This window comes from Balaenoptera musculus, chromosome 6, assembly GCF_009873245.2.
Source record: "Balaenoptera musculus isolate JJ_BM4_2016_0621 chromosome 6, mBalMus1.pri.v3, whole genome shotgun sequence".
Classification (NCBI taxonomy): Eukaryota; Metazoa; Chordata; class Mammalia; order Artiodactyla; family Balaenopteridae; genus Balaenoptera; species Balaenoptera musculus.
In genome coordinates, this window is record NC_045790.1 from 84,884,006 (window position 1) to 84,908,232 (window position 24,227).

The 24,227-nt window shown below is 39.2% G+C and overlaps 1 protein-coding gene across 2 annotated transcripts in view; it reads left to right on the top strand.

The window, feature by feature from the left end:
• LOC118896920 (myb/SANT-like DNA-binding domain-containing protein 3) overlaps positions 1 to 24,227 on the top strand; it is a 166,893-nt gene that overhangs the window by 126,775 nt on the left and 15,891 nt on the right. For both annotated transcript variants that reach the window (XM_036855557.1, XM_036855551.1), the window contains 2 exons: positions 10,865 to 10,988; positions 21,373 to 21,531. In XM_036855557.1, coding sequence (XP_036711452.1) covers positions 10,865 to 10,988; positions 21,373 to 21,531 — 283 coding nt within the window. The remainder of the gene's footprint in view (positions 1 to 10,864; positions 10,989 to 21,372; positions 21,532 to 24,227) is intronic.

Genomic DNA, 24,227 nt, shown 5'->3' on the forward strand with positions numbered 1-24,227 from the left:
TAGTAAAGGTCAGATTCTTAGGTCCTTCGACTGCAGGGCCAGTGCTCTTTCACTCCTCATTTTCATATTCATTATTTCATTTGATTCTTACAACTACTCTGAGGGGTAAGGACCAGTGGGAACATTGAGGCTCAGTGAGGTTATATCTAGTGAACCAAAGCAGGTCTCCATCTTGGGATCCTAGACCAAGGCTTCTGTATAATTGCTTTTCCACGTGTGCATCTTCTACGCATTTGTTTGGTTATACTAATGGACAATTTTTTAAAGATATGTGATCTACCTTTTATGCCTAATTTCTAAAAAATATATAAAATGAGAATAACAGGCCCTATCTCATAGAGTGTCATAAAAGTAAAATGAGATAATGCGTGTCAAGTGCTTTGAATAGTATCTGACATACTCATAAGTGTGCAAGAAATGGTAGCTGTTATTATCTTTGAATAATTTGTTATTTCTGTCACTTGAATCAGTTATATCCCATGAGCCCCTGACATATCAGTTTCCTCTGTTGATAAAAAGTGCTATATTTAAAAGAAGAAGTCTCTGTATTCTCATAGGAGACATAATAGATCAGTGCTAGTTTTATTCTTTATACTGATAGTACATGACCAGAATAGGAAGGCTCTTTTTCAGTAGGTAGAAGCTCCTACTTAAGGCAATTTGGGGAATTGTGTATACCCAAAATACTTGTCTGCCTTTGATAAAATTACAGGGATAATTTAGTGCCTAAGCCATTTTTGAGATACTGAACATTCTTTACACATAAGAATTTGTCTGTAATGCAAATGAAATTATCATAATCAGTAGATATAATTTACTAAGTGCCTACTTTATACTGGTTATTTTACTAGAAATTATTGGTGGATAGAAAGATATCTAATACATGACATCCATCTTTAAAGAGCTTGTGATACAATAAGAAATGAATATAACCTAATTCTAACAAAGTAGAAATGAGTTATTGTCATAAATGTAGTGCTGTTAAAAAGTGCAGTGAGAACTCAGAAAAGAAGAGATTACTATTTGGTGGGGGATGGTGAAGATTTGAGGAACTCATGGAAGAGGTGGAATTTGAGCTGAACCTTGAAGGATGGTTAGGATTTGAACAGAGGTCAAAAGGGTATTTAAGGAGGATGGAAGAGCATGAGTAGAGGTATGGATGCAAACAAACATTGTGATAGAGAATGTATTGGAGAATGATAAGGAATCCTTTTTTGGCTGGAGAGTAGGGGGCTTAAGAGGCAGAAGTGGAAGGCAAGACTGGAAAAGTAGCTTGGGGACAGATTGTGTACAGCCTTTTTTTTTTTTTGGCTGAGTCCTAACCACTGGACTGCCAGGGAATTCCCATGTGTAAAGTCTTGAATGCTGTGTTATCCTAGGGCATTTAAACTTCATTTGTGGGCAGTGGCAGAATCATTATATATTTGAAAAAGGCAAGATAACAAAGTTAACCAGTTGAATGCATTATATCTGGCAGGAATTGTGCTTATTATATACTTTGGACTAGAGGCAGGGAGATCAGTTAAGTAAACTCAAAAGGAATAGATTCCTGCTTAGATATGGGGGATAAAGAGTTCAAGCTCAGATGACTTAGATGATGGATTCTATTTGTAGAAGTAAGAATGTTGGGAGGGGAAAGGTGTTTGGGGTAAGGTAAGGGAGGAGGTGATTAATTTTATTTTGGAGTTTGAGTTGCTTGTGGAACTCACCCAGGTGACTTTGCTCATTAGCATAAATTTGTGAGTCAGTCGAGGTGATAACCGAAGTCATGAGAACAAGTGAGAGAGATTATAGAGCTGTATTGTCTAGTAGGGTAGCCACTGGACACATGGCTATTTAAATTTAAATTTATTAAAATAAAATAAAATTAAACATTTTGTTTCTCAGTTATACTAGCCATATTTCAAATGTTCAGTAGCCCCATGTGACCCGTGGCTACCATATTGGACAGCACAGAAATAGAACATATCAAGAGTAGCAGAAAGTTCTGTTGGACAGCATTGTTATTTAGAAAGGAGAGGAGGCTAGGGACTTCCTTGATGGTCCAGTGAGTAAGACTCCACGCCTCCAATGCAGGGGGCCTGGGTTTGATCCCTGGTTAGGGAACTAGATCCTGCATGCATGCCGCAACTAAGAGTTTGCATGCCACAACTGAGAAGTCCGCATGCTGCAACTAAGAAGTCCACATGCTGCAACTAAAGATCCCACATGCCACAACGAAGATCCCGCATGCTGCAACTAAGACCCGGAGCAGCCAAAAATAAAAATAAATAAATAAATAAATATTTTAAAAAAAGAAAGAAGGAAAGAAAAAAGAAAGGAGAGGAGGCCAGGATGAAGCAGAAAGAGGATCCAGAGGGAAAAAATCAAGAATACAGTGGCACAGAAGTCAAACAGAAAGGTTGCCTAGTAGTTTAAAATGCTGCATGAAGGACTTAGATGACAAGCATCGAATTTGAAGACAAGGGGATCATTGGTAATCTTGGACCAAGGAGTTTCTATAGAGTTGTGAAGATGAAATCCAGATTGTAAGAGTTAACACATGTGCTAGTAGTAAGGAATAGAGGTCAGAGGTAACTCTATTTTGTATGTTTACCCCATTTGCTTTTGTTTTGCTTTTTTTGTTCTCACAAGCATTTATAGGAGCCCCTTAGTAAATATCCATGTCCCCAGTACACAACCAAGACTAGGTAAGCAGGGTCTAGGAATGGAGGCTACAAAGTGAAAAGCAGGGGCACAGCATCAGCAAGAAAAATTGGAAGATAGTGCTCAGTAAGAACGTTGTAAAGCTGAGCTCTTGGAGAAGAGCGCTCCCAAAATGGAGCATTTGAATATCCAGCATGGTGGCTGAATTAGTGCTTTTCTTGGGCTGTTGGAAAACCTGTGGTAAATATTGAAATTGCAGTGTTAGCAGCTTGGTTGCAGATGTTGAAGTCATAAAGGGATATGATGGCAGAGCATGAGGTGTGTGGGAGCTGGGAAGGTGACATTTTAAAAACTTGATTGTAGAAAATTTCAAACATGAACGAACAGGATAGTATGATGAACCCTCATGTACCCAACCACCATCAACGGTTAAGAGCATTCTGTCTTTCTTGTTTTGCCTATGTATCTCTACCCAGTGGATTATCATTATTCTTATTTTACAGGTGTTTTTTTTGAGGTGTAATTTACATACACTGAAATGCACAAATGTTAGCTATCAGTTTTGACAAATGGATATACCCCATCTGCACTACACCTTATCGTAGTCTATAACATTTCCATCTACCCAGAAAGTTCCTTTGTGGCAAATGACATTTTAATGTGGCCATTTTTATCCAAAGACGTTTTCATACAGCCTAAAATCAAACCATATTAATACAGCTTATTTGATATGCCCTTTTAAAAATGGCCTTGATAAATTTGCCTCATCAAAAGGTAAGCCTGAGAAGGTTGCTAAAATCACTGAAGGAAGGTGAGAGTGTGTGTTGTGGAGCGTGGTGGAGCGTCACGAGGAGGATGGTTAGAAGGCTGCGTAGGTGGATGGTACAGACCCCTACGGGAGGGCGGTCGTTGGGAGATGAGAGTGGGATGCTGATCTGGAGGTGACAGGTGGTGAGCACAGCAGGGGAAGATGAAAGGAAGGGGGATGGAGGAGTGATGTGATTTTGGTATATCAGGGAGATGAAAGGAGTACTTCCTAAGCAAACAGCTGTGGAGATGGATGAGTTTATGTGCATTAGAAAAGGTGTTTCACTGGGCAGAGTAGAAAGACCAGGAAAGAAAGAGTTAGGGTTGATAAGGAAAAGAGCGGGATTTAGACATGAGAGAATAGGGGGTGTTGGAGGGTAGGTAAGAGTTTCTGCCTAGGTAAATAATTCTCTGTTGGGGTCCGAGGAGACTCGGGTTAGGGAAGGATGTGTTAGTGATGAAGCTTGGGGTGCAGGGTGGTATAGGGGAAGCAAGAAAGAGTATATTGAATTTCTTAACTGTAGGGATTTGTGGAAATAATGAGCCCTAGAGTTACCTATGCAGTATTGATGATGTTGTTTCCGCCTCAGCAGCACCTTCTAGGTGCATGTCTTGGTTGTTAATAGCAACTCCTGATGCTTTATTTGAGTGGAGCATGGATGGACCAGGACAGATTGCCAGTGAAACATGGCTTTGCAGATAAGCCATCCGGAGCTGGGCTTTCTTACAATATTATCACTTAGAACCATACTCCCCTTTGTATTTGAAAACATTGCCGCTGGTGGCAGATTTGTTTCTGCATGCCTCTGTGGGTGGAAGGAGCCGATGGGTGACCAAGCACACTTTTTATAATTGTTCAGAGACTAACAGTTGCAGCTGTTGTTCATGGAGCCTGTCACCACTTGCCCAAAGGCATTGTTTGTGCTGGACTGTGCCCAGTTCTTGCTGTGTGAGGCTACATCTCTGCTGTGGTTTCTGAAACTGTGCTTTATTACATCTTTAATGCCTTTTAATCTTTCCTTTTTGAAGTTATCTGATTTACTTGGCCTAGAGAACAGGTGCTTGGACATAGCACTTTTGTCCATTCCTTACCCATCTCCCAGCGTAGCTTGGTGAAGTAATAGTGTGATGGTTAAGAGCTTGTGCTCTGAAGTCAGACTTGGTCTACACTTAAAGGCTGTGTGGCCTGATTTCTCTGAGCCTCAGTGATCACTTCTATAAAATGGGGGCAGTGATATCTACTACCTAGGATTACTTTAAGTATTAAATGCTGTGTCACTGAATTCCTTATCAATGTTATTATGGTGATTGTAAATATTTTTGTTTTCTAATTTCATTGTTAGTAGCCTGGCTGTGTTAAAAGTTCTTGCCATTGGTGAGTCTGCCTGTCTATAGCATGTTTCATGTGGTTCATGAGTGACAGTAGGGTGTTCATGCACTCAACCATTCTTAATCAGCACCGCCCTACTGTGTGCCAGGTGCTTACGCATATTTAATCCTCATCACAGCCGTGTTACTGTCATTTTGCAGATGAAGAAGCTGAAACTGTGAGAGTTTGTGGCTCATGTAGAATGGCAGAGCAATGATCAGAATTCAGACTTTCTGACCCTAAGCCCTGGTGCTCTTTCTCTTGTATCACAACTGTTCCAGAATTCTGCACATTAGAAAAGGTGTTTCACTGGGCAGAGTAGAAAGACCAGGAAAGAAAGAGTTAGGGTTGATAAGGAAAAGAGTGTGATTTAGACATGAGAGAATAGGGGGTGTTGGAGGGTAGGTAAGAGTTTCTACCTAGGTAAATAATTCTCTGTTGGGGTCCAGGGAGACTCGGGTTAGGGAAGGATGTGTTAGTGATGAAGCTTGGGGTGCAGGGTGGTATAGGGGAAGCAAGAAAGAATATATTGAATTTCTTAACTGTAGGGATTTGTGGAAATAATGCCTGCTTTCTCTTGCCTGCTTTCTCTAATTTCCTTCAGAATATTTAATCTACCCTCAGCTATCACCTTGGCGAACACTTGTTCTCTAGCTTTAATCTTTCTCTAAGAACTAGTTTCATACGTTCAGCTGCCTAGTGGGTCTTTGCACTTACATTTTGTTTGAACTGCCATTGCCTGAACCTCCAGGAACTACTGTCTTGCCTGGAACATGATAGGTGCTTAATAAATACCTTTCGGAGGACTGGAGGTCTGAATTTGAACTCAGTTTACTACATTCTCTCTCCTGTCATTAGGCTCACATTAGAGTCATTTTTGCAATTTTTTTTATTGTGGTGAAATATATATAACAAGTAGTACCATCTTAACCACTTTTAAGTGTATAGTTCAATGGCATTAAATAAATTTATGGTGTGGTGCCACCATCACCACCATCCATCTCTAGAAGTCTTTTCATCTTGTGAAACTGGAACTATATCCATTAAACAACAACTCTTCATTTCCCTCTCCCCTCAGCCCTTGTAACCACCATTCTGCTTTTTGTTTCTATGATTTTGACTATTCTGTGTACCTCACATAAGTAGAAATCATACAGTGTTTGTCTTTTTGTCACTGGCTTGTTTCAATTAACATAATGTCCTCAGGATTCATCCATGTTATAACATATGTCAGAATTTCCTTCCTTTTTAAGGCCGGAATAATGTTCCATTGTATGAATATACCACATTTTGTTTATCCACTCATCCATTGATGGACACTTGCATTGCTTCCTGTTCTAGCTATTGTGAATAATGCTACCATGAATATGGGTAAATAGCTATCTCTTTGAGACCCTGCATTTAGTTCTTTTTGGTATATATCCAGAAGTGGAATTGTTAGATCATAAGGTACTTCTACTTTCTATTTTTCGAGGAAGCACCATACTGTTTTCCCTAGTGGCTGTACTGCTATATATTTTCACCACCAGTGCCCAAGGGTTACAATTTCTCTACATCCTTGCCAATGCTTGTTATTTTCTGGTTTTGGGGTAGTAGTCATCCTAATGGGTGTTAAGGTGCTATCTTATAGTTTTGACTTCCATTTCCCTAATGATTAGTGATGTTGAGCATCTTTTCGTATGTTTATTGACCAATTGTTTATCCTCTCTGAAGTAAAGTTGTTTTACACAATTCTGTATTAGGAGCATCTTCAATAAGGAGGACAGTTCTGTTGTACTAAGCACTTAAATGTTAGTGGGTTGGTTGTTTCAGACTATATAAAGGGTGGAACTGGGGAAGTTTGACCTTAAGAAAAAAAATTGGTAGGCAGTGGGTTAGGTGGTGAGCAGACATGGGGAAATCCACACAAAGTTAATGAGAGAGAGATTTCACTTAACATGAGGAAAATTTGATAGTATTGGAATTAACTGTATTATGTTGAGTTCCTTATCTCTGGAAGTATTTAAGTAGAAATGGGATCTCGAGGCTATAACTAAAGAAATTCCTTCATCAGACCAAATGGCCTCCAAGGACCCTTTCAGATCTGAGTTTCTGAGCTCATTTACTTTCCAAAGCATCTTCCAGCCATATTTATTTTTTTCTGTGTTTCTAATATCTATTCCTACTTCTGAGCTCAAGCTTTTCAGTGCCACAGTTTGGATTATGTAGTAACCTCCTAATTGGTCACCTGGTTTTACCTTTATCTTCCAATTAATTTTTAACAGCTTTTTGAGATATAATTTACATACTATTAAGTTCACCTGTTTAAAGACTGCAATTCAGTGTTTTTTTTAGTATATTTGCAGAGTTGTACTAGCATCACATCATAATCTAATTTTAGATCATTTTTCATCACCCTCAAAAGAAACCTCACACCCATTAGTCACTCCTCATTGCCTCCGAACCACCAGCCTTAGGTAACCACTCTCAGTTAACTTCTGTTGTAAAACGTGGCTTTCATTGTGTTGCTTTCCAGCTAGGAGGAGTTCAGGGTCCTCTCTGTCCGTATGATTAAGAAAACATTTCTCACCTGAGGTTCAAATTTTTCCGTACTCTGATTTCAGCTTATTTTTCCAACTTTGACTTACACCTTTCTCCAGTCTGAATGTACAGCTCTTGCTAGGTCCATTTCACTCTCGTTCTTGAGAGTGAGAACAGGTGCGTTATACCTGTCTTTTGGTTTCCACCATTCCTCTATCTAAATCTGTCTATGCTTTGAGACCTAACTTGAGTCCTACCTTTTCTATGAATCCTTCCCTGGGTTATTTTGCCTAAAATGAGTTCTCCTTTGCATGTGAACTTCCTTAGCACCTAGTATTATAAAACCTTCTTTTGGTATTTTGTTGTACACTCTCATGTGGGACCCCTTCCCTTTTGTTGTTCAGCTTTTTGTGTGATTCCCTAAATTGATTATAAGCTTCTTAAGGGCAGGGACTGTGACCACTTTTTCTTTATACCTTCTGTAGCTTAGCTGAGCATATGGATGTGCACAGAAATAGTATGTAAGGATAAAGGAATGAATAGTGCTGGCACTGAGCAGGATGCTGAATTTGGACTCTGGAATAGACACAGATTTCAAAGTCTTAATAGACGTGTCCATGTTTTATATGGCTTTGCTTTGTCTAGAGCTTGAGACCACATTCTTTATTAATTCATTCAATAAATGCTATTGGTGTCATACTTTGTCTATTAATTTCTCAAAACCCATTATTAATTTAGTTAACTTTTTCTTATTGCTATCATGCATGTGAATTCTCTGATCGCTTTCAGCTCTGCATTATTCTTGAAATTTCCTGCTGTTTCTAGGACTCTCTTATGGTAGATTAGTACATTACCACAGCCTCTGTAGACCAATATGGTCTTTTTGTTATACACTTTATAGGACTTTGTTATTATAGGTTAGTACATAACCTCAGTCTCTATAATCCCATTATTATATACTTCCTGGTATACCATACCATGAAAATATCATGTTCTGAGAAGTTACAGGGTGGTGATAAGCACTGTGGGAGACAGTTGCATTTCTCGAGTCACTTAATGGCTTGATTGCGAAGGTAGATTAGTACTTTGGGCTTGATACCATAGCAAGAAAGTACTACATGCTAGGTGTCAGGAGTTTTACAGAAATGAGTAATACAAGCATCTAGATTCTCAAGGAGCTCACAGTCTTATGGTAGAGACTGATTTAAAAAACCTAAATAGTTATAAGACAATATCGTGAGTATTGTAGTGCAGAAGTGGGTGCTAGAGTTATAGCAGCCCAAAGGAGGGATTGATTTCTTTTGCCACGGCAGAATTACAGTTTGGGAGCTGGAGGAGGCCCTATACGCCCTTTGAGGGCAGGATATATCTTAACCGTTTTTCTATCCCTGGCACCTAGCAGAGTCCCTGGCATATGGAAGGTGATGCATGATGATAAATGAGTAAGTCGTCTATTCTGTGCTGTCCAATACGGTAGCTACTAGCCACGTGTGACACTATTGAGTATTTGAAATGTGGCTAGTCGGAATTGAGATGTGCTGTGAGTGTGGAGTGCTCATCAGATTTTGAAGACCTATTTGAGAAAAAAGAATGTAAACTATCAAAATTTTATGTGTTGATTATATATGTTGAAATGCTATTATTTGATGTATTAGGTTAAATAAAATATATGATTAAAATGTATTTCTTTTTACTTTTTAAAAATATGACTACCAGAAAATAAAAAATTATGTACATGTCTTGTATTATACTTCTGATAGACTTTGCTGATCTCATTCAACTCTCTTAGAAATGATTTGACTAAGGTTACAAAATAGCAGAGGTACCCTTAAAATTGAGACTTTACGTGTTGGATTTCTCCTAGTTTAGTTCTCTTCCTAGGCATAAATTAGTATAATGTAAATATATAAAATTTGAGGTAAAGTGATATAAGTTTTGTCTTGTTAAGGATGACGTGATACTCCCTGCTGTAGTTATCTTTGAGCTTAATAATCATTAAAAATTTTTTCCTTTTGTGTGTAAATTTTGATCTCCAGAAAAATCTACATGTTCAGTTCTCAGTTTTTTCACATTTGGTACTTCTATTCCCATTTCTCCCTTGCTTTTCCTCTCCCCACACTTATATAAACAGATATACACATAGCCTCCTATTTATTCCTTCTTAATTTGTCTCCATTAACTTTCTTCCGATTATATTAACACTTTATTTGTATTTTGGGGAGATAAGCCTTTGCTGTTGCATGATGTGCTACATGGAGAGCTGGTTCGTTTAGTGGTCTTGTATGTGCATTAATTATCTCACATAATCCTCTCAAAACTGCATGAAGTATAGTCCTGTTGTGGTCCTAACTTTACAGTTGTGAAATCTCAGGCTTAGAGAGGGTGGTATGTTCAACGTCACACAGCTAATTATGCACAGAATCTGTAAGCTGGAACTGTACGAAACGGCAGGAAGCCTGGGAATTTTTCCTACACACGGACAGGCCTGTAAACATTGGGGAACTCTGGGTCCATAGAGCTGAGCACTAAAGTATTAAGTATATGCCAGAAAAAAAAGTAAAAAAAAAAATCCATTCTAGATTGTGTGAGTATGTGAATGAGTACGTGTGTATGTAACTAGATGAGAGAAAGAGACAAATAAGGATAGAGAGAGAAATGAATGAATGAATGAATATCATTGATTTAGAAGACTGGGTCTCCATGCCTTCATGTTTCCTGCCCTTTTCTATCTTTCCTTCCTGACTCTCTTCCCATTTCTGATAGTGGTATTACTCACCACCCTTCGTATTTTCTTCAGTTCAACACAATTCAGTTCAAATCAGTATGCCTAAGTCCAAACAGATGTTCATTAACATGTTTACAATGGTTCTCTTCGGTTAGAGGGATTTCAGGTGATTTTAAATTTCTTTTTATTTGTTCTCTGTATTATTTGAATTTTTTTATAGTAACATATACGAAGAAAAGCTATATAAAAATAACAGCAAAACTATTTTCATTTGGGAAAAAATCAGTATGCTGGATAGTTTTCATTCCAAAATAAATCTTTTACCCTAAAATTTCAGAATCTCATACTTGTTCTCTGCCATACCAGTGTTCTTTGGCCTCAGTTTCATAGCCTCAAGGTGAATGGTTACAGTAAGTCAGTGTTCCAAAAGCCAATGCTGTATACACCATCTCTCTGTCACAGAGGTGAGATTTCTTTTGGAAGTAACATTTATTTTTATAGCAAAGATGTTGAAGTTTTTTTTTTTTTTTTTTTTTTTGGCAGATTGTTTTTAAACAGCAGTAGCTCACAGTGGTCACATCCTGCAAATATTTTTAAATGCTTTGAGTCTAAAGAGCCTACCTACTGTGTTTGTGGCATAATGAGACCTTGGTTCTTGTCCAGCCTCCTATCTGATACATTTCCTTTCCAAATTACCCAGCAAGGGGTAAATTTATTTGTTGCCTTAGAACCTTTGAAAAGTCCATATTTTTCAGTTTGCTTTCACTGTTTATTGACCTGTTTTATGTTCTTGTAAGATGCTAGTGATCAAAGGGAAGATGTTTATATTGGAAACCACATGCCTTGCCCTGAAAACCTCAACGGCTACTGCATCCATGGAAAATGTGAATTCATTTATTCTACTCAGAAGGCTTCTTGTAGGTAAGTCAGAGTACCTCCAGATCAGAGGTGAGACATTTTTTCCATCATTGGTCACTGCTCTATAGAATGCAATGAAATGTGGATTAAAAATATTACTAAGAGGTAGTATTTATTTGCAGGTGAGTTAAAAAATAAATTAGCAGCATCATTTGGAAAAAACTGGCAAGTAATATGCAAAAACAAAAACAGATGTTCTATTAGGGTTTTGAGATGGACTTAACATTTTTAATATTATGCTATGTATTTTTTAATATAAAAATATGCCATAAACCAACATTATTTTGGTTTTTAGGCAATCTATCACGGAGTGGTTTGAGGGACTAGAGAATGTGTTAAGAACCGAGGACATGTAACTCAAATAAAATTTATAGTAAAATAGATTTCTAAAAATAAGGGAATGTGGATGTAGAATCAGGTGTGATATGAGAGATGGTAACAGAAAGGGTGTGAATCTTCAGCTGTGTGATTCCAGAGAGGCTATGTGACTTGTTCAAACTCAGTAGCAAGTTAGGAATAGAGCTGAGACAAAACTAGGTCTCAAATTTCCTGATACTCAACCTGATGATCTTTGTGCTTTTTGCTCTTCTGTGTCTGTGCTGATAACACTTCTTGCCGCTGCTTCTGGGAGCTTGTCCTCCACCTCAGGATGGTCTAGTGGGCCAGGCAGTGTTTCCAGACTGAAGGAGATTGCTCTCATTCTGCTCACTCCTGCCCCCCTGCAGTTTGGCCAGTGAATCTTTCTCTCAAGAAGTAAAAGAAAGCTGTGTGAAACCAGGTCTCCTGGTTCCTCTATTCCTTTAGCTCCATTCTCCTGACTCTTTCCCCCGCTGCCCCACTCTCCTCCTCCTTAAAAAATGAAACAAAACAAAACACTATAAACTGTTTTAATGGTTATTAAGAATTCTTTGTTAAGCTTTCCGCTTCTTCCTGATTGAAAGGTTTTCTTGTCTTTGAAGGAGCTAGCACCAGCCTCCCCCCCACCCCACCCCTTTTCCTGAACATTGAAAATACAGCCATGCAAGGGAGAACAGACCAGTTTTAAAATAAAATCATACAGTGGATTCCTCATACTTGTCTCACAGTGACATACATACCTTGAAAGAAGATCAGATCGTGTTGTCCTCTTAGGATAGAGTGTCTTTTAAGATACCTAACATTGAGGGATGAGAGAGGATGATGTCCTGATAATGAAGTGATACCAGGTCACTTTGTAGTATTTTACTCATTGACAGTAAGAAGACTGAATGGGGGCTTCCCTGGTGGTGCGGTGGTTGGGGATCCGCCTGCCAATGCAGGGGACACGGGTTCGAGCCCTGGTCCGGGAGGATCCTGCGTGCTGCAGAGCAACTAAGCCCGTGCACCACAACTACTGAAGCCTGCATGCCTATAGCCCGTGCTCCGCAGCAAGAGAAGCCACCACAGTGAGAAGCCCGTGCACCGCGGCGAAGAGTGGCCCCCGCTTGCCGCAACTAGTGAAAGCCCGCATGGAGCAAGAAGACCCAACACAGCCAAAAATAAAAATAAATAAATAAATAAAATAAAATAAAAAAACAAAAACAGAAAAGAGAACTGAAGAATAGACCAAATTTGTTAAAAAAAAAAAAAAAAAGAAGACTGAATGGTTTAGTAGTTAAAGGCTTTGGAATCAGATATATCGGACTGGCCAGTTTTTGGCTATGCCCTTTGGAAGTTACTTAAAATTTCTAAGCCTCATTTTCCTTATTTGTAAAAAAAATAGTAATGGTACTTGTTTCCTAGTGTTGTTAAAATTAAATGAGCTAGTGTATGCAAAGTGCTGAGCACAATGCCTGTTACACAATGTGTGTTTAAGAAATAGCAATTGATGTTATTAGACTGTACGCACCATTAGGTTAGGGACTCTGCTCTGCTAACCACTCTCTCCCTAGTGCCTAGCACAGGGCCGCTTCCAGTAGCTACTCAGTAAATAGTTTTTGAATGACATGTGATGATGGCCAACTTTTCCCTCTTCTTCAGACCAGAGGTGTTTCTTAAATGCTACAGAATCTCTTTTCTGCATTCTTGTAACTCCAAAAAGCAGGTGATCTTTTTTTTTTTAGTCTAAGCATTTATAGTGTCCACAAGAACCAGGCCATAGTATCACGTGCATTTCCACTGGTAGGTGTATGTGTTTGAGTAGCAGTAAACAGGCAGGGATAAACACCCTTTAGGCACAGTCCTATTATTAGGTTAAAATCTTTTAGCATTATCCCATCATTAGTTTGTTTATTTATTGCCTATTTTGTACCAAATCCTACCTGGCACTGGGGTCTCAAATTCAAATATGACATGGATCTAGCCTTCAAAAAAACATACAGTCTGGTGGCAACGACTGACAAATAATACGCAATTAAAATATAATATGAAAAATGCTATCATACATAGATATGCATGAGGTGATTTGGGACTTCAAAAAAGCACTTCAACCTGAAGGGGGCATGGAGGACATTGCAGGAGGAGGGGCAGGTCTTACAGGGACAGTTGTGCCAACCCGGGAGGTTGTCCTCTGTCTTAAAGGCAGTGAGAAGCCATTTAAGGATTTAAATAAGAACCATGTGGTCAGATCTGAAAGCCACCCTGGTGGCTTGGTGAAAAATGGATTAGAAGACTTAATGTTAGGAGACTGTGTATGAGTGAGGAGTGAGAGCCTGAACCAAGTAAAGAAGTTGTAGTGGGAATGAGATGAGGAGATAAGTTGCAGAGAGAAAATAGGTGGCTGAATCCATAGGTTTTGGTGACCAGTTGAGTATGAAGATGGGAATGTGGGAGTTGGTGGAGGGTCATGGGAAGGAAGAATCAAGAGAGTCTCCCGGGTTTCTGGCTGATGCAAAATTGAGTAGGGAAAGAGAATGGGGGCAGGAGGTTTGTGGGGACATGATGTACTGAGCTTCATAATGCTTGGTCTCAGGTGCCTGTGGGGTATCCCCTTACCTAGTAGGCTACTGGGTATCTGTGGTTTTGGAACTCATGAGACAGATGCACATTGAAGGTGTGTTTGGGAATCATTCCATCTCTAGCATATCCCTTCTAATTCCTACTCAGCAGTCCTTCCACCCCACTGGGCCTCCAATTGATTGATCTCTCACCCTGCATGTCCTCTTCGCCTCCTTACTCAGCTTAACTCGTGGTCAATCCTTGCAGTCCCTCTCTTGCTTCATCATATACTCACTTGACAAAACTATAATCCAGGTTCATTCCAGCTTCCCACCTGCTGTATACCTACACCCACCAGACTGACTGGTCTCACTGACCTTTATACTCAGTGGGCCCTGTATGCTGCCGGCAGTCACTCTATAACTGCGGTCCATTCATCCTCCTCTCCTAGATAAGGTGACTGCTTTACACCGTCACCCCTCTCTTCAGACTGTCAACACCTCCTCTCTCATCCTCACTCTCAGCTGATGATCTTGTTTCCAAGTTCACTGAGAAAACTGAAGCAAGATGAGGAGAATGCCCACAGACTTTTTACTATCACTGCCAGCAGTGCTCCCCCTTTTTCTTCTTATCATATATTCTTGTGTACATATATTTTTTAATATATTTGTAAATATATTTTTATTTCTTTTATCTTGAAAGATATTTCTCATTCTTACCTCTCCCAGCTACTGTCCCATTTCTGTCCTTTCCTTTGTAGAACTCAAAACAGTTGTCTATAGTCTGTCTCCAGTTTCTCACTTCCCATCTCTCATGAATCCACCCCAATAGGCTTTTGCCACCCAGCACTTCACTGAGACTGTTCTTGTTACTAAATTCATTAGTCAATTCTCAGTCTTAAATTACTTCTTTTTTTTTTTTTAAGATGATAGGCAATCCAAGACTTCAGCTTTCAACCAAGATGGAGTGAAAGAGAATAGATTTGCCCACCTTACTGAAACAACGTTTTTATAACATATTTTATTTATTTATTTATTTATTATTATTATTTTTTTGGCTGTGTTGGGTCCTCGTTTCTGTGCGAGGGCTTTCTCCAGTTGCGGCAAGCGGGGGCCACTCTTCATTGCGGTGCGTGGGCCTCTTCACTATCACAGCCTCTCTTGTTGCAGAGCACAGGCTCCAGACACGCAGGCTCAGTAGTTGTGGCTCACGGGCCTAGTTGCGCCGCGGCATGTGGGATCTTCCCAGACCAGGGCTCGAACCCGTGTCCCCTACATTGGCAGGCAGATTCTCAACCACTGCGCCACCAGGGAAGCCGTTAAATTACTTTTGAACGATCAGTGGCGTTTGACTTCCTGTGTGACAGGCATTCTTCACTTGGCTTCTGGGACGACACTCTCTTGGTTTTCTCCTACCTCACTGGCCATTCCTTTCAGCCTTCTTGCCTGGGTCCTCTTTTGCTTCCTGGTCTCTCAGTGTTGGTGTACCACCAGGATCCAGTCCTGGTCCTTTTCCTTAGTGATTCCATCCAGCCTCAGGCCTTTACATGACGTATGCTAATGACCCCCAGACCTCTCTCCTCAATGTGGGACTCACAGATCTCTCTCCAGCACTGCCATTTTCACATGGTTGTCTGACACCCCAAGGTAACAGGACCTAAGCTGATCTCCTGATCTGTCTACCCTCCCGTAAACCTATTCCATCTATAACTTCTCCATCTCAGTTTATGCCAACTCCGTCTTTTCATTGGCTTAGACAAAACACCTCTGATACATCTTTGACTTCTCTGTCATACTCCATATTTAGTCAGTTGAGGGGTCCTGTTCGCTCTATTTCAGAATATATCCAGAATTTGATTACTTCTCATCATTGTCACTGCCATTCCTAGTCCAGGCACCATTTTTCCCCTCTGGCATTATGCAGTAGCCTTCCTGATTGTATCCTAAATAGTCCATATTCAACACAGCAGCCAGAGTGAGACTTTTAAAATGAAAGTGAGTTCATGTCCTTCTTCTGCTAACGCCCTTCCAGCAACTCCTCCATCTTCTGAATGAGGAGAACTTCACAGGTGGGCCCCTTCACCTCTCTGTCTTGGTCCCCTGCTTCCCTTCGGCTGGCCCACTCCAGCCATACTTGCTATTTCTTGGACAAACCATGCACTCATGCTCCCACCTCAGGGCCTTTGCACTGACTCTTCCTTTGCCTGCTATGCTGTCCTCCCACTTGTCCACATGGCAAACTCCCTGACCTCTTTCACATCCTTACTCACATGTCTCTTACTGAAGCCTACCTTGACCACCTTACTTAAAGTTGCAGTCCTCCCTTCCTGGCCCATATCTGGCACTCATGTTATCCCTTAGTTCTCTCTCTTCTCTCTCTTGTGTAGTACATGTCACCTTCTAACATAACCATTTAATTTGCTTATCGTGTTTCTTGACCCTCCCTCCCTGACTAGAGAGTAGACAGGCCAGAGATCTTTGTTCACTGATGTATCCCAAATGCCCGTTATAGTACTTGGCACATGTCAGGTGCTCAATCAGTGTGTTAAATGGATGAGTGAATGAGTCAGCCCATGAGGCCATGGGAGTGAATGAGATTACTATGGAGGGTATGGGGATGAAAGAATAGGCAGTAGAGGACCAAATGTCTGGATCTGCCTTTAATCAGCAACAGAAGAAGTAGTGCTAACCTAGAAGTTAATAATCTGGGTATTTGGAGAGTATAACCCTAAAGTCAGGTGCAGAAAATAATGTCCAGGGAGGATTGCCTGACTCATATATGGCCTATACATTCTTTTTGATATTCTGATTTTTAATCTTTGGGTTAAGCTAAAGTGTCAGAGAGCTGAATAACTAGGACATTGTTATAGCTCCCTATGGAACTATTTTTATTTCACTGAGCTTTGAGTTTTGGCTGTTAGCCTACCATGAAAGACATTATTTTAAATAATCCTATGAGACTTCATTATTGAATTTATTGCAGCTATATTATTGAGGATGATGTTCTCTGTATGAGAAAGTACCCTCTTTTTTTTTTTTTTTTTTTGGTCACACCGCGTGACTTGTGGTGATCTTAGTTCCCCGACCAGGGATTGAACCTATGCCCTTGGCACTGAAAGCACCTAGTCCTAACTACTGGACCGCCAGGGAATTCCCAGAAAGTACCCTCTTTAAGTGAGGACTAATGAGATAAAGTTCCCTTAAATTTACTGAAAATAGTAACTGTGATTCTTTATTTTTTTAAATTGAAGTATAATTGATTTATAATATTATATTAGTTTCAAGTATACAGCATAGTGATTCAGTATTTTTATACATTATACTCCATTAAAAGTTATTACAAAATAATGGCTATAATTCCCTGTGCTGTACAATATATCCTTGTTGCTTATCTATTTTAAGCATAGTAGTTTGTATCTCTTAATGCCATACCCCTATCTTGCTCCTCCTCCCTTCCACCTCCCCACTGGTAACCACTAGTTTGTTTTATATATCTGTGAGTCTGTTTCTTTTTTGCTATCTACATTCATTTGTTTTATTTTTTTAGATTCCACAAATAAGTGATATCATACAGTATTTGTCTTTCTCTGACTTATTTCACTAAGCATAATATTCTCTATGTCCTTCCATGTTGCTGCAGATGGCAGAATTTCATTCTTTTTTATGGCCGAGGAGTGTTCCATTGTACATATATAAAACACATCTTTATCCATTTGTCTGTTGATGCACACTTGGGTTGCTTCCGTATCTTGGCTATTGTAAATAGTGCTGCTATGAACATTGGGATGTATGTATCTTTTCAAGTTAGTGTTTTTGTTTTTTTCTGGATATATGTCCAGGAGTGGAATTTCTGTGTCATAAGGTAGGTCTATTTTAGTTTTTTGAGGAATCTCCATACTGTTTTCCATAGTGGCTGCACAATTTACATTCCCATCCACAGTGTAGTAGGGTTCCCTTTTCTCCACATCATTGCCAACATTTGTTATTTGTGGACTTTTTGATGATTGCCATTCTGACAGATGTGAGGTGATATCTCATTTTTTTTTGTTTTTTTGATTTACATTTTGTTAATAAATAGTGATGTTGAGCATCTTTTCATGTGTAAGCCATCTGTATGTCTTCTTTGGAAAAATGTCTCTTCAGGTCTTCTGCCCATTTTTTTTTTAATTTTTAAAATTTATTTTTATTTTTGGTTGCATTGGGTCTTAGTTTCAGCATGCGGGATCTTCGTTGAGGCATGCGGGATCTTTCATTGTGGCGCGAGGGCTCCTTGTTGCAGTGTGCGGCTTCTCTCTAGCTGTGGCGTGTGGGTATTCTCTCTCTAGTTGTGGCACGCAGGTTTCAGGGCATGTGGGCTCTGTAGTTTGTGGCACGCAGTCTCTCTAGTTGAGGCGCGTGAGCTCAGTAGTTGTGGCATGCGGGCTTAGTTGTCCCATGGCATGTGGGATCTTAGTTCCCTGAGCAGGGATCAAACCTGCGTCCCCTGCATAGTAAGGCGGATTCTTTATCACTGGACCACCAGGGAAGTCCCTTCTGCCCATTTTCTGATTTTTTTTTTTTTTGATATTGAGTTGTATGAGCTGTTTTATATTTTGGTATTAACTCCTTATCAGTCATATCATTTGCAAATATTTTCTTCCATTCAGTAGGTTGTCTTTTCGTTTTGTCTATGGTTTCCTTTGCTGTGCAAAAGCTTTTAAGTTTCATTTGGTCCCATTTGTTCAGTTTTGCTTTTATTTCTTTTGCCTTGGGAGCTAGATCCAAAAAAATATCGCTACGATTTATGTCAAAGTGTGTTCTGCCTATGTTCTCTTCTAGGTGTTTTGTGGTTTTCAGGTCTTATGCTTAGGTTTAATCCATTTTGAGTTTATTTTTGCATATGGTGTGAGGAAATGTTCTAATCTTATTCTTTTACATGTAGTTGTCCAGTTACTGTGATTCTTTTGAACAACTGGCTTGATTTCATTTTGTGGAGATTGTATTTTGTATCAGTGATTTTATCTCTTTTCCTTTTCCTCTTCCTTTTCCATTTCCTTTTCCTTCTCCCCCCCTTTCCTTCTCCCCCCCCTTTCCTTCTCCCCTCCCCTCCCCTCACTCCCCTCCCCTCCCCTCACTCCCCTCCCCTCCCATCACTCCCCTCCCCTCCCCCCCTCCCCTCCCCTCCCTTCCCTCCCTTCCCCTTCCCTCCCCTCCTCTCCTCTCCCCTCCTTTCCTATCCCCTTCTTTCCTTCATCCAATGGTTTTTAGTATAGTCACAGAATTGTGCAGTCACCACAGTCAGTTTTACATTTCATTACCCCAAGAGGAAACTCTATACCCTTTAGCTGTTACTCCCAAATCTCCCTATCCTCCTCAGCCTTAGACAACCAATAATCTACTTTGTCTCTATAGATTTATCTATTCTGGTCATTTCATTTAAGTGGATTATATTCATATAATATGTGGTCTTCTGTGTCTTTCACTTAGCATACTGTTTCCAAGGTTTATCCATGTTGTGGCATATATTGGTATTTTGTTCCTTTTTGTGGCTGAATAATATTTCATTGGATGGGTAATACCACATTTTTTAATCCACTTACCAGTTGATGAATAGTTGGACTGTTTCCACTTTTTGGCTATTATGAATAATGCTGCCTTGAATAATTTTTTGCAAGTTTTTGTGTGGACATATGTTTTAATTTCACTTGGGTAATTGCGTAGGAGTGGAATTGCTGGGCTAAATGCTAACTCTGTGTTTAACTTTTTGAGGAACGACCAGACTATTATCAAAAGTGGCTGCATCATTTTATGTTCTCTACAGTAACCTTGCCATCACTTGTTATTATCTGACTTTTTGATTTCTAATGGGTATATTAGATACCTCATCATACCGTGGTTTTGATATGTATTTCCATGATGACTAATGATGTTAGTGCTTATTTGTCATTTATCTATCTTGTTTGGAGAAATGTCTATTCAGATGTTTTGCCTATTTTGTATTTTTTTGTCTTTTTGTTAATGAATTTTAATAGTTTTTTTATATATTCTAGATACAGTCTCTTATCAGATATATAGTTTGCAAAAATTTTCTCCTGTGGGTTATCTTTTCACTTTCTTGGTAGTGTCCTTATGTATAAAAGATTTAATTTTGATTTAGCCCAATTTAACTTTTTTGTTGTTGCTTTTGTTGTCATATGAAGAAATCATTGCCTCATCTAAGGTCATGAATATTTACTTTCCTTCCCCCCCCCCCCCAAGAGTTTTGTAGTTTTAGCTCTTACATTTAGATCTGTGATCCATTTGAGTTAATTTGTGTATGTTGTGAGAAAGAGGTCCAGCTTCATTCTTTTGTATGTGGATGCCCAATTGTCCCAGCACCATTTGTTGAAGAGACTGTTCTTTTCCCATCAAGTTGTCTTAGCACCGTTGTCGAAAATCAGTTGACCATAGATGTATGGGTGTATTTATGGGCTCTCAATTATGTTTTCTGATCTGTATATCTACTGTACTACTATTTTTTGTCTGCTAGGAAGCTTAGAACCGAGTGTGCAACCTTCTGGCAGGCGGCTAGGAACCTCAAGGGTAGGATTGGTGGACTCACATCACCCCTGGCTTCCCCTGTTTACTTGCTTCCAGGTTTCTTTCTTGCTATGTGTGTTTTATTAAAAAAATTTTTTTTTGTAATGAAGTGTGGGTCATTAATAAATATCCTTATACGTCAGATGTTTTATTAATCAGTTCTAACCGAAGGCTGGCTAATTTACACATTTTGCTTCTGTCAACTAAAAAATGTGAATTTTCTATTAAGTATTTTAAATGTTTCCCCCTGTCAAATTACTATCATCACTTGATGTCGCCTTTTTATTTACTCTTAATTGGAATTCAGATAATTTCTAAGATTCGCACCTATTTGACTGCTTGGCTGTGTTTCTGTCATTAATAACTTATTTTCATCTCCCCCTCTGCATTTTAAATGATTATATTATGTGTACTGAAAAGTAACTTGAATATAATTTGGTGTTATGTTCAGAGAACTGTAAATGTTTATACCTATTTATTCAATAATCCCACTTCTAAGTATCTAGCCTAAGGGATAACACTAAATACAGAAAAGTGAGCATTCATCATAATATCCACCACACCTAATTCATAATTCTGAAAAATGGAAAATAACTGATATGTCTAAGAGCAAGAAATAGATAAGTTAGCTGTATTATAGCCACTGAATGGGATATTGTGAATCCATTTTTAAATGGCAGTAATAAAGTAGTATAAAGACTACTTAGCAGCTTTAAAATTAATGTGATATAATGATAAGTGGAAGAAGCACTTTATAAAATAGTCATATTAGAAAGAGTAGAAAGAAATACAATGATGGCAATGTTTTTTTTTTAGATGGTGGGAGAGTGTCTGATTTGCTGTTTTTGTTTAAGTGTGTCATTCTTTTGTATGTTTTAATTTTAAAACCTGGAATTATTGAAATTTATAGGAATCCTTTTTTTTCCCTTTTTCAGATGTGAATCTGGTTACACTGGACAGCACTGTGAAAAGACAGACTTTAGTATTCTCTATGTAGTGCCAAGTAGGCAAAAGCTCACTCATGTTCTTATTGCAGCAATTATTGGAGCTGTACAGATTGCCATTATAGTAGCAATTGTCATGTGCATAACAAGGTAGGTAATGGCCTAAGAAACACCAACTTTCAATTAGAGGTGGGTGGCTGTTAAAGAAAAACCTTGAAACACTCAAAATGATAGGGACTCTACGTCCACCAGCCTATTAGGAAGAAATCCTAGGATCAGTTCTCTGAGGTTTCCATGTAGGTCTGACCTCTCAGTGTCGTGCTGCTTTAGAATTTGGTCAAGAACTCACTCCCAGGGTTACAGGCTGCAAGCAGAGGAAGCGTGAGGATATTCAGTGGCTTAAAGGAATTTCGAGATCTTAGAACTATGTGTGTGCTTCAAGCACTGAATTTAGGGACAGCGATGGTAGCAGAATGGTCTGCACATGCACGTAAGAGCCATGCAGAAACTTTTTAAGTCCTGCAGAACTGATTAGGTCTTATGCCCTAAGAATATACTTTATCCATAGTAAATATAATAAGGGAAGAAATCAGAGGTTAAAGAAAGCTGCTTTTTTATATGTTGTCTTAACATTACTTCATTTTCTGGAATACAGTCATAAATATTAAACTTCAAAATTCTCTATCATAACTAAAACTGTTGGAGTTTATCATAACTAACCCCCAAACTAAAGGACATATTTGGAGTGCAGTTAGCCTAAAAATGGGTGTTTTCCAGGCTGAGTGGAAATATGTAAGTCAGAACGGAACTGGACCTGGGAGAAGTCAAAGCAAATTAAGTTCATCTTGTCTTTATGCTTCCCAGTCTCATGTCTTTTCTTCTTGCTTGCTTTGTCCTACCTCCTTTAAGGCTTGGTTCAGAGCCCCATAAACATCATCTCTATACTTTTCTGTATTATTCTGGGCAGAGGGTTGGAATTTATCAAGTGCAGATATTGGCAGGCCATAATGGATTTATGGCTCTTCTATCCAAAGTCTGGATAGAAGCAGATCTTCAGTGGTCTCAGCCATCTGGAGCTAAAATGATAAATCTAGAAATGATAAAAAATATTCTCTGAGTAGCAGATATTTTTCATAAAATTTAAGCACTAAAGCCAGTGGACTTTATTCTGTAGAACAGATGATCTGCCCTTAGGCAAGACTACTGAGTATAAAATTTGACAGTAGATTAAAGTAGAGACATAATATTATAAAAAATAATGACAGCACAAAGAGAAAATAGGAAAAAAAACTACCATGTAACAGCAGGGCTGCCTCTGGCTATTTAACATAGGCTCAGAGGTTAAGTAATTTGCCTGTGGACATCCAGATAGCAAGTGGAAGTGTCTGGATTTGGATTTGGTGCTGCCTCATTTCCTAAATCATTCCTCTTTCCACTGAACCACCAAGAGGAGGAGAGTCTATGTTGAGTCATCTTGGGAAATATATTTGCCAAGTATGACCATTGCATGGGAGCAAGGTTCAAACCTGATTTTGTAGTGGTTCAGGGTTTTTGAACGGGGGAGGGACTTGGTATGACCCATTTTTCCAGAGCATTAATCTGAGTGTCATCTGAAAAATTCACCAGAGGAGAGAAAATGTGAGGTTGGGGGAGACCATTTGGGACATTATTAGAGTAAAGCAGGAGTGGAGTAATAGATGATTTGGAAGATGAACGAAAGAAATAAGGTAATAAGGTAAAGGTAAGGGAAGATTTTGAGGCCCAGTGATAGTGCCATCTTTAAGATCAAAGGATGTTAAAGTCAGCAGGAAGTTATTTTGCATTCAACCCCTTCATTCTAGAGAAGTGAGGAAACTGGAGCCCTGGGATGGGAAGTATCTTAGCCAAGATCACAGAGATAGTTCAGCCGTTTTACAAATCCTATCCGGCGTTTTGTCCAACTCTCTGCTTTGATTCTCACTGTGCTGTAATCCTCAACGACTGAATTAAAGATACCCGGCAAGTAGTTTTCAAGGTAGTAACCCCCCCAGTTTATACCCCAAATGCATTTGCTGCCTTCACAGACATGTCAGCATTGCCACATATTTATTTTTAACTGCGTTACAGTGTCTTCACTGCCCTCCATCTCTATGTCTGAAGGGTCATCTCATTGAATTTATCATAGATCTCTCCCTGAGGGCTTTTTATTGTGGCATTTTCTCCTCTAGAATGTCTTGCTCATGTGGATTTAGGATATTATAATTATGCACTTGGACTAATCTGCATTGCATTTTTAAGGAGTGCCTCTCCCACATAGTCCATTACGGGACAGCTGTTCGCTTATCCTGGGGTGGCTGTTACATATGAGGAATCTTCCTTTAAAAGGATGTTCTCACTGACCCACTTATCAAGACTGCATAAGTGAAATTTTCTTCTTTTATGCTTGTAATCTCCTTTCATGTTGAACATCACCTTAGCCAAACCCCTTTATTGTATAGATGAAAAAACCGTGGTCCTGGGAAGTTGGAACTTGTCCAATGTCAAGGTGAGTTTGTGACAGTTGCAGAGGGTTGCTTGCCCCCTCAACCAGTGTCCCCATTTATGAAATGGAGATGATTCCATCACTGTCTACCTCCAAGTGTTTTTATGAGGATGAGTAAGGTAAAATTTGTGAAAAACAGTATGTAAGATGGAAGCGTTACCATCAAGGCTTTTAAGTCAAGACAAAGTAGTGCTCTTTGAAACTGAATAAAAACCTGGAACCTTACAGTAGAAGCACTCATTCTCTCAAGACTTTCTTTCCATTAGATTATAAGTTCCTTGCTGGCAGAGATTTTTGAGGTTCGTCCAACTTTAATATTTTGCTT